Source organism: Cebus imitator, unplaced genomic scaffold, assembly GCF_001604975.1.
Source record: "Cebus imitator isolate Cc_AM_T3 unplaced genomic scaffold, Cebus_imitator-1.0 Scaffold363, whole genome shotgun sequence".
Classification (NCBI taxonomy): domain Eukaryota; kingdom Metazoa; phylum Chordata; class Mammalia; order Primates; family Cebidae; genus Cebus; species Cebus imitator.
Window position 1 is genome coordinate 2248174 of NW_016107678.1, and position 10617 is coordinate 2258790.

At 34.2% G+C, this 10617-nt stretch overlaps 1 protein-coding gene across 6 annotated transcripts in view; it reads right to left on the reverse strand.

Annotated features, from left to right (window-relative positions):
- SENP6 (SUMO specific peptidase 6) overlaps positions 1 to 10617 on the reverse strand; it is a 116091-nt gene that overhangs the window by 64380 nt on the left and 41094 nt on the right. For 2 of the 6 annotated variants that reach the window (XM_017506841.2, XM_017506845.2), the window contains 2 exons: positions 7949 to 7966; positions 942 to 1012 (listed from right to left, as the gene is read on the reverse strand). In XM_017506841.2, coding sequence (XP_017362330.1) covers positions 942 to 1012; positions 7949 to 7966 — 89 coding nt within the window. Of the gene's footprint in view, positions 1 to 941; positions 1013 to 7948; positions 7970 to 10617 lie in introns of all 6 variants that reach the window. The other 4 variants (XM_017506840.2, XM_017506844.2, XM_017506842.2 and 1 more) reach the window with 2 other exon arrangements.

Here is a 10617-nt window from a genome sequence, read left to right on the forward strand (position 1 = left end):
AAAAAAAAAAAAGATTTAAGGTATAACAGAATTAATGCTGAAGAGGGTAGTCGCTATTATTAAACTTAATAAACTTAGAAAGCGTAAAAATTCTTAGTATGTAAATTATAATAATTTACATCTATAATGACTGCACATTATTACAAAAGGATGAAGTTTAGAATATTCTCTTTATAAAACAAGAGTAATGTTCAAAACATGCACAAAAGATTTTCGCCCAAAGTAGATAAAAAAAAAAAAACTGTGGGTGGTTTTTAAAAGCACACTCAGCTATCAGAAAAACCAAGCTTTTAAAAATTATTCTATTTTGGAACTAAGAGCCACCAAAGTTATTTAAACAAGTAACGACCTCAGAAAAACAAGACAGGCACACATTAAAAATCATTATTCTGGATAATGAAAACTGATTTTATGATAATATATATTTTATAAATGTTATATCCCCTTATTTTATTTTTTGGATTAATACCAGTATGTTGAAAAATACCACAATATGAATATAAATTTCTAGTCACAATGATTTTCCAGTATCTACTATTAACACAGTTGTAGCAAGTGTGGTTTCTTTTTAATTGAGTGGTTCCCTAATGTAATCTAAATTTTAGGAGCAAAGCCCATAAAACACAATTATATAATACAACATCATAACATAGGTCAATAAAACTCAATTTCAAAGCTATAGGTCAACTACAGTTACTATTTGCATTTGTAACAAAAATACTAAAATAATCAAAAGATTTCAAACAGTAATCACCTAACTATGCAACCATTCCAGCTATCAGGTTACCAATGAAGAAATTCTCAAATCAGTTACAAAAATGGTTTTCTTTATATATATCTACTATATCTGGGAATATTCTAAAGCCAGCATCATATCTCTATTGTACTTTTCATACAGTAATTCAAAATCCTTCACAGGCATAAAAAAACTGCATACTTACCAACACCTTGGGGCCGACTTAACCTTATAGGATTCATTTCAACTTTTTGGACATGAGGTGGGTATTCTTTCCTAAAAAAGAAATTTATATAATTTTATTCTAATAGGAAATATAGTTTTCAAAATGAAAAAGTTAACGGCATACTTACAATAAGCTTATTAGGAGCAAATCATAGCTTCTTTGCCATATAAAAAGTGATACTATAAAATAATAAAACTATAATAAATGAAACCCAATTTGCAAAATTTTACTGTAAATGTATTTTAGTTGTTTAAAAACTAATTAATAAATAAAGGAATAAATGCTGAATGAGATTGTCTTGAGAACAATTCCAACATCAGAACAAAAAACATCATGTACAAGACCAGCAATCATGGAACAGTATTTTAGTCTTGTAGTATGACTACATTATGTAGGGGCTATAAGAACACTTGTTTTAAAGTATTAAATTCCTCTGTTAAACTTCAAATACATACAATTTCAAGGATTTTAAACATAATCCTTATTAAGCAAGTACTGTATCTAAATACTACATCCAAATACTGTATCTATTTAATGCCAAATGAACACTAATTTTGGGGGAAAAAAAGCAAAAATCTTATAGCTAATTGTAGGATAAAAGCATTATAAAAGGGGAACTGCAAAAAGTGCAATAGACCACTTTACAATAGCTACTTTCCTACTGTAATAAACCACATAAAAATAAGAGGCTATTTATCAATTCTATATATACTAGTATCTAGTAAATTTAAATCATAGCTTTCATTTCATTAAAATCATTTTACTCAAACAAAAATTCCAAAGACCTATTCTTGCAAGAATTTCATAGTCTTATACTACAAAAGTCAAAGTACTTGAAATGAAAACAAAATATGAAAAAAACAAAATAAAAAATAGTATGGGTGGAGACAGTAGTGCACTTATAATAGCAGTTAGAAAATGGCATCATGGGCCACGTACTGTTCGACGTGCTTTGTATCTATTAATTCCTTTAATCATCACAATAACCTTATAAGGCATATATTATTATTGATGCTTTATAAATGAAAAAATTGAAGTGCAGTGAGGTTAATTAACTTGTCCATGGTCACACAGTTATTACATAGCAATGCCAGAATCTGAATCCTAGCAAATTGCACCAATACTGAACAGAGCAATATCTGGTACAAACGGGCAATTTCCACCCTGAAATATTTGAAATGTGTGAAGATATGCATTATGAAAATGAGAATCTGCCTGAGATGAAGTAGTAACAGTCTTATAGAAAGAAGGCAGGTTGTCAGTTCCTAACTTGCAATTAAAATAAAATGCATATTTTCAAGTTCCATACACTTTCACACGAAAGAGAATATAATATAGTCTTAATTTTCAAATCCAGGTTTATCTAGATTTAGTAAAAAAACAACTGACATATATCATCTGAGACTGTAAATCATACATGCATGTATAGAGATTGATGAAACTGTTATATTAATGCAGTGTTCTTGCAATTTGAACCCGTGTATTAAACCGTGCATTGCTAATGAGGAACAACATGTTGAATACATCATATAATAGCCATAATCTTATCATGGATTGTAATGTAATATTAAACTATTGTGTATACTTCCCTATATTTCTAGAATTTATGGCCAATCTATTTTCAATATTCGCTACATTTTTTCCCTATAAAAGTAGGGCAATTTAAAGCTTTGTTTTAAAAAATAATAATAAATTGAAGAAATAGAAGAATATCTTAAATACAACATAAAAATTTCAAGATAAAAATGTGTTTGATAAAATTAACTACCTAGCCATATATTTATTTTCTCCAAAATTCAGTTTTAAAAACTTTTTGCTAGATGATCTAAAATCAAAATTTACATTGATTTCTTTCTTTCTTTCTTCTTTTTTTTGAGACAGAGTCCTGCTCTGTCGCCCAGGCTGGAGTACGGTGGTCCAATTTCAGCTGACTGCAACCTCTGCCTCCCCGGTTCAGGCAATTCTCATGCCTCAGCCTCCCAAGTAACTGGGATTACATGTGTGCACCACTACACAGGGCTAATTTTTGTATTTTTAGTAGAGATGGTGTTTCACCATGTTAGCCAGGCTGGCCTTGAAATCCTGGCCTTGAGTGATCTGCCTGCCTCAGCCTCCCAAAGTGCTGGGATTACAAGCATAAGTCACCGCACCCGGCCATCATTTACATTAATTTCTTAATTTGAGGATTCCATCACTCTTACAGGTATAAATTTCAAAATCTAAACTCATATGAAGATCAAGCCTAGGATTTAATGTTTGGCTATTTCTTTTCTACACCTAACCAACTAGAGGCAGAGAAGCTCTACTGTCATCTGATATCTCCTGTGTAGGTGGGTAGAACTTTTGTTTCTTAAGGTTTGTGTTTGTATAGTTTTAGAGGTCCCATTTTATAAACAAAGATTTCTACAAGCTGTTTAAAATGAACTAGAGAGCATTTACTTCTCTACCCTGAATTGTTTAAATGACATCAGAATGCTCTGTTCATCAAAAGTTAGATAAGCCTCAGCTGTGAAAGTCTGTTTTTTAGTAAAGTAAGTTTGAAATAATTTTAGATTTGCAGAAAAGTTGCCAACACAATTCAGAATGCCCTTATATCTCTCACCCTAATGTTAACACCTTAATACTGTCATCACGTGTGTCAAAAAAGAAACCAACAGTGGTACACTTATGAACTAAAGTCCAGCCTTAGAAATTTACTACCTGGGCAAGGTGGCTCGTGCCTGTAATTCCAGCATTGTGGGAAGCCAAGGCCAGCAAATCACTTGAGGCCAGGAGTTTGAGGCCACATTGGCCAGCATGATGAGACACCATCTCTACTAAAAATACAAAAATCAGCAGGGCATGGTAGTGTGTGCCTGTAATCCCAGCTGCTTGGGAGGCTGAGGCAAAAGAGTCGCTTGAATCTGGGAGGCAGAGGTTGCAGTGAGCCAAGACTACACCACTGCCCTCTAGCTGGGGTGACAGAGTCAGATTCTGTCTCAAAGAAAAAGAAAAAAATTTACCAGCTATTTACTAATACCCCATTTTTGTTCCAGGATCCAATCTAGAATAAAATGCATTGTTAATCATGTCTCCTTAGTCTCCTGTCTGTGTCTTTCAGTATTTAGAAGAGAACTCGTCAGATATTTTATAGAACGTCCCTCGGTCTAAGTTATCCAACTGTTAACACTTTGGGTATTTGAGAGGTCTTTCAGTTGGCTTGTTTCCCTTTGATGTAACTGTATCCTTTTGGTGTTTTGTTTTGTTTGCTGGGATAAAATATACATACACAATTTACAAAAATATGAAATGCTTTACTATTTATGTGTCATCCATACTAATAATCTCTCTATTGTTCCAATTTTAATACAGGAGAATGTGAAGTGGGCACTCCTAATTTTTTGAGCATTTTCTAGGTATCTTGAACCACACTCATTCCGTGTTTTACCTACCACAACCCCAGAATTAGCCATTTCTCTATTCCTTTTACTGGAGAGTGGTATTTAAAAACCAGGATCTGGACATCATTTGTCTTTCTGTTATTGTTTGACTTGCTTTAATAATAGCTCTTTTTATTAATCTTTCCATTATTAAAGATGGTAAAATATTTAAATTTCTATGAAAATGAATCGTCTTATTTATTTTACAGTTAAAATCTATTATTATTTAACTGATAAACCAGTTTAATTTTCAAGATGTATTAAAATCTCTCACTTTTTTTTTTTTTTTTCGAGACAGAGTCTCGCTCTGTCACCCAGGCTAGAGTGCAGTGACACAATCTTGGCTCACTGCAACCTCCACCTCCCAAGTTGAAGAAATTCTCGTGCCTCAACCTCCCATGTAGCTGGGATTGCAGGCACACGCCACCACAGCTGGCTAGTTTTTGTATTTTTGGTAGAGGTGGGGTTTCACCATGTTGAATTTTAACTATTTTAGTGGAGGCTTTACATTTATTTACTTATGTTCCTATAAACTGTGCCTATTACAAAATGTGCTCCTTTATCCTGTCTACTACTTTTAATCCTTAACTCCAACTCCCTTGTTATTAAAATTCCACTCATGATTTCTTTTTGTTTCTATCTCTCGTACCTCTAAACTTACTTTCACATTGGTTATTTTAGTATGATGCAAGTATAGCTGGGTTTAATCGAATCAGTATGTCTTTTATTAAAAATACTGAATATAGTTATTATAACTGCTGACAGACTTCATGTTTTGTTTTCATCTTACTCTATTACTTTTGATATTTTTATTTATTTCATTGTTTTCTCTTTTCTCCTATTTTCATATAATATTTTTTGCACAACATACTCTTTCTCTTCCTTACTGAATTTAACAAATGAACGTAGATGCCTTCCCTCTCAACACTTATTACACTTATTAAGATTCAAATTATTTCCTCAAGCAAATTCTATTATATCCCTAATGGGATGAGACTTTTAAAATCCTTTTATTTTTCCACCTTAACCCTCCTAATTCCCGCCCCTGCCAAAAAGATTGCTTTTCCTTCTGCCTTTCTACCTCCCCAACTCCTAGACCTTGCTGAGACAGTTTTAAGTACTTATAGACTATTATTGACTTTCCTTTGTAATATACCTCTATTTACAGAGGAACCTGCTCAGCCTTAAGTGAATTGCCACTGATTTAAAACTTCTATTTGTGCCAAATTATAAATTATACGTAAAAGACTGTGTTTAAAAATCTCAAATACTTAACAGGTAATAATACTTCCCTACCTTACATGCTCTGAAAGCTTCTATTGCATTAATATAAAATCCAAAAGCTTCATATCACCTTACAAAGCCTTTTATGACCTAGGGTCCCAGGCAATCTCTCCAAACATTGTTTTCTATGCTCTCTAAGCTCCAGCCTCAGTGGCCCCTTTCTTCTGTTCTTCGACATGCCAAACACATTCCTGCATTAGTAACTTAACATAACCTCTTACCTGTCTGGAAAAGCTATTCTTACGATCGTGGCACTGCCAATTCCCCTTTTAGTCTTTGGTTAAATGTTACCTTGATAGTAAAGAGTTTCCCTGAATATGCAATCTAAAGAAATCATACTGTCAGTCTCTCTCATCACCCAACTCTATACTTCTCTACATAGAAATTATTTCATATTTTACTTGTTCAGTATTAGTCTTTGTCCCTACAGGACTATACGGATCTTGTCTATTTTGTTCATCACTGTATCCTTATGCCTGTAACAGTAAGTTCAATAAATACTTGGAATGAATAAAAGCATATGCCTAAAAGGCAGTATGTATATATATATAAATATATTTACCATTTCAAACAATTATGGAAACACTGCTGTCCATGTCATCACCAAGGATGGTAATGCTGTCAAAACTGAAGCACCAACCACCACGCCCACGCAGAGCCATCACATGGCAATTGAAAACATCAATCCATCAGCCGATGGTAGAAATGTCAAAATTCAGGCATTTGAAAGGCACTATAGACTTGTTTTCTTTTTTTTTAATTTTAATTGAATCAACAGGTTGAAAATTAAAAACAGCTGGACTTTCCAGTTTGTTTACTGTCTTACTCCTTATACCAGGCCAATTATTTTATTTAATTTATTTATTATTATTTTATTTATTTATTTTTTGAGACAGAGTCTCGATCTGTCACCAGGCACCAGGCTGGAGTGTAGTGGTGCAATCTCGGCTCACTGCAACCTCCACCTCCCGGGTTTAAGCAATTCTCCTGCCTCAGTCTCCTGAGTAGCTGGGACTACAGACGCGCATCACCACACCCAGCTAATTTTTATATTTTAGTAGAGATGGGGTTTCACTATGTAGGCCAGGATGGTCTCAATCTCTTGACCTCGTGATCCGCCTGCCTCGGCCTCCCAAAGTGCTGGGATTACAGACGTGAGCCACTGCGCCTGGCCTATTTTATTCTTTGTAAATACAGGGCCTCACTACGTTGCCCAGACTGGTCTGGGACTCCTGGGCTCAAGAGATCCTCCTGCTTTGGCCTCCCAAAGTGCTAAGATTATAGGCGTGAGCCACCATGCCCGGCCCAGAGAAGCTTCTCTTATGGATACCCACTTTAGAACAATTACGATCATTTCATTTTGAAATGTTCGAAGAAATGTTTTTCTTAAATGCTTTTCCATGCCATTTATATCATTCAAATATCTTCTAAAAGAACATGTGTCTGCCAGTGTTCTTACAAAGAGAGTAAGTAATGATACAAGAAGACTGATCACAAAATTCTGTTACGAACTTTTCAGTCAGAGGTTAATACATTTGATGTTTAAAGATTTAACTTTAAGCTTAAGGTGTTCTAATCCATTTCCCTTCCCTCCACTCTATTAAAGCATAAAAACAAGAGTATTACCACTATAATACAATGACAAAGATTTTGATGATGTAACTGAAAGCAATTTTATCACTAAGGCATTGAAATATTCTATTTTTAAAAGAAAGTAGTCACATATTAGCATAAACATATAATAACCATTCATGGAAAAATGTACATTGAGAATGAGCCTCAAATACCATCTATATAAGCCAAATATCATGTTGTACTGTCAACAAGTTTCCTTTTATTACAGAGTGGATACTATCAGCTAGGAAGGGTGGGAGAGGGGAGGATGGAGAGAGGTGGGTTAACAAATACAAAATTACAGCTAGACAGAAGAATGAGTTCTCATGTTCTGTGGCACTATAGGGTGAATATGGTTAACTATAATTTATTTTATGTTTTCAAAAAGCCAGAAGGGACTTTGAATGCTGACAACACAAAGAAATAATATATGTTTGAAGTAATAGACATGCTAATTACCCCGATCTGACCATTATACATCATAAACCTGTACTGATATATTACTCTATATCCCATAAATATACACAATTGTTACATGTCAACTAAAAATTTAAAATTAAAAAAGCTTTAATTACGGACTGTAATTCAACAAATATTTTTTAAAACACATAAATAATTTTATATTTTACCACTATATCCATGCTCTAATTTCTTCAATATTAAGCTTACCTTTCTTTTCGGTCCAGACTGCTTAAAACATGAAAAAGAAAAAAAAAGTAAGAGGCAAGACCTCATTGTTGATATATCACTGTAGTTGTAGTTAAGTATAGTCATTAAGGCAAAACTATAATGTGATCAATTTGTTTTAAATACATTATATATATAATATACTATGTTTTGAATCATGTCTAAATTGTTTTTCAATTTCTGTCAATACACAAAATAAACAATTTTTTAAGATATTTAACAGGAAGAAAGATGAATACACAAAAATATAAAAAATTACTGAAAGGACTTTATCTAATATTTGAAGATATGTTATTTTAGAATACAGTATTCCCTGCTATTCTCTAAGGATCCGTTCCAAGACCACCAATGGGTGCCTGAAACAGGATAGTACCGAATCCAATATAGCAAAATGAAGCACTGGTGGAAACATTTCATAAACAAAATGGCTGTCAACCACATTTTCTGATTATGCTGCCACAAGATAAGCAAATGTTTTTGTGAGCGCATGAGTTTTTTGTTTTGTTTTGTTTTGTTTTGAGATGGAGTCTTGCCCTGTTGCCCAGGCTGGAGTGCAATGGTGCGATACCTCCACCTGCTGGGTTCAAGCAGTTCTCCTGCCTCAGCCTCCCAAGTAGTTCGGATTACAGGCACGCACCACCACATCTGGCATGGGTTTTTTGCTTTATATACTACACCTAGTTTTATCATATGCCCAACAGTGTTGCTACATAGTACCAGAGTTAACCTGTCCTTTCATGTTTAATGCCATGGTACCTCCTTTGTACTCTTATGAATAGTACGTATTTCCCTCGCCTGAATGTAATTCTCAATATCTGAAAAATTCAATAATGATATCATAGCAAATTTAGAAACAATCTCAGTATCTACTAATAAGGGAATGGTTAAATCAAAACCCCAAATAAGGAGACTACTGTAGTTACCAAAACAGTCTTCAAGAAACAACAGCATTTCCTAGAAGCTATAAAAATGTTATTGGGTCCAGACTGATCCTAATATTGGGTATGATTATTTGCTTTTGAGTAAGAAAAAAAAAATTTTTAAGGCTGAAACTTTTGCACAAATATCTTAGATTAAATATAGTATATGATTTGGGACACAAGGCCTATAACTTAAAATCATGTCTTCTTATCACAAGTCCAATGTATAAAAAGTTCTATACTTTTTCATAGTTCATAAAAACTCCAAAAAGCTATTAACATCATTTACTCAAGAATCAAATTATATAAACCCTCAATTTGGAATAAAACAGGATTCACATCCTGATATTATTTCTCCTTATTATAAAAGGAATGAAATATTTGGAACTAACTGTATGCCAAGCATAATCTACAAAATCCCCAAATTCCCATATTAATCTTATACTCCTCTCATGTGGAGTATGCAACTAAAATATCAATTTTATTGTAGCAAATTAAGAAAAAGGAGAGAATATAATCACATCCCCATAAAAGTTTAACTGTTCTATCCTATTCTATGTATTTATTTCTTATACAGCTGCATTTCCAGAAAAAGTAAAATGAAAACCAAAAGTCAGGCATTAGTACCTAATGGGGCCATTTCCAATTCTATACTGCTGTGCCCAAGAAGTAAGAACAGTTTAGTACTCTCTTGTTTTTGTTTTTTAGATCATTTAGATCATTTTTGTTTTTTAGATGACAGGGTCTGCCTCTGTCACACAGGCTAGAGTACAGTGGCACAATCACAGCTCACTGAAGTCTTGATCTCCCCAGGCTCAGGTGATTCTCCCAACTTGAGCAACTGGGACTACAGGTGTGAACCACCACGACTGGCTAATGTTTGTATTTTCTGCAGAGACAAAGTTTCACCATCAGGCTGGTCTCGAACTCCTGGGCTCAGGCTATCCTTCTCACTTGCCCTCCCAAAGTGCTGAGATTATAGGTGTTAGTTACCACACCCAGCCTCTGCTGCTTTTTATACTCACCTGTACAGAGGAAAGGAAGTAGGTAGTAAAACAGAGGTAGAAGAAATGGGTTAGGTATAATACTTCTCAATAAGCCAAGGGAGTTAGGAAACCAGTAAAGATAAAAATATATTTATATAGAAAGACACACACCAATGTTCATTTTCCTTATCCTTGAGAAAAAAATGCATTCATTATGATATATCTGATTTATAAGTCATGGAATTCTTACAAGTATCTTCAATATGTTTTTTCATCAAGTCTTGCCCTAGAGTAGCTTACATGTTAAAATAAAATATAAAAAACAGGGAAAAGTCATTATTAGTAATGTAGGACTTTGCAAAAATGTCAACTTACATTCTTGTTAAACTATTTCATATAAAATAGAAAAGAAAAATTACCTTCAATTAGTACTTAACTGTGGTCTTAAAAAAAAAAAGGGGGGGGGGGCGAGTACGTTGGCTCATGCCTGTAATCCCAGCACTTTGGGAGGCCAAGGCAGGCGGATCATGAGGTCAGGAGTTCGAGACCAGCCTGGTCAACATGGCAAAGCTCCATCTCTACTAAGAATATAAAAATTAGCCAGGTGTGGTGGTGGGCACCTGTAATACCAGCTACTCGGGAGGCTGAGGCAAGAGAAATGCTTGGACCTGAGAGGTCAAGGCTGCAGTGAGCTGAGATCATGACACTGCACTCCAACCTGGACAACAAGAGCCAGACTCTGTCT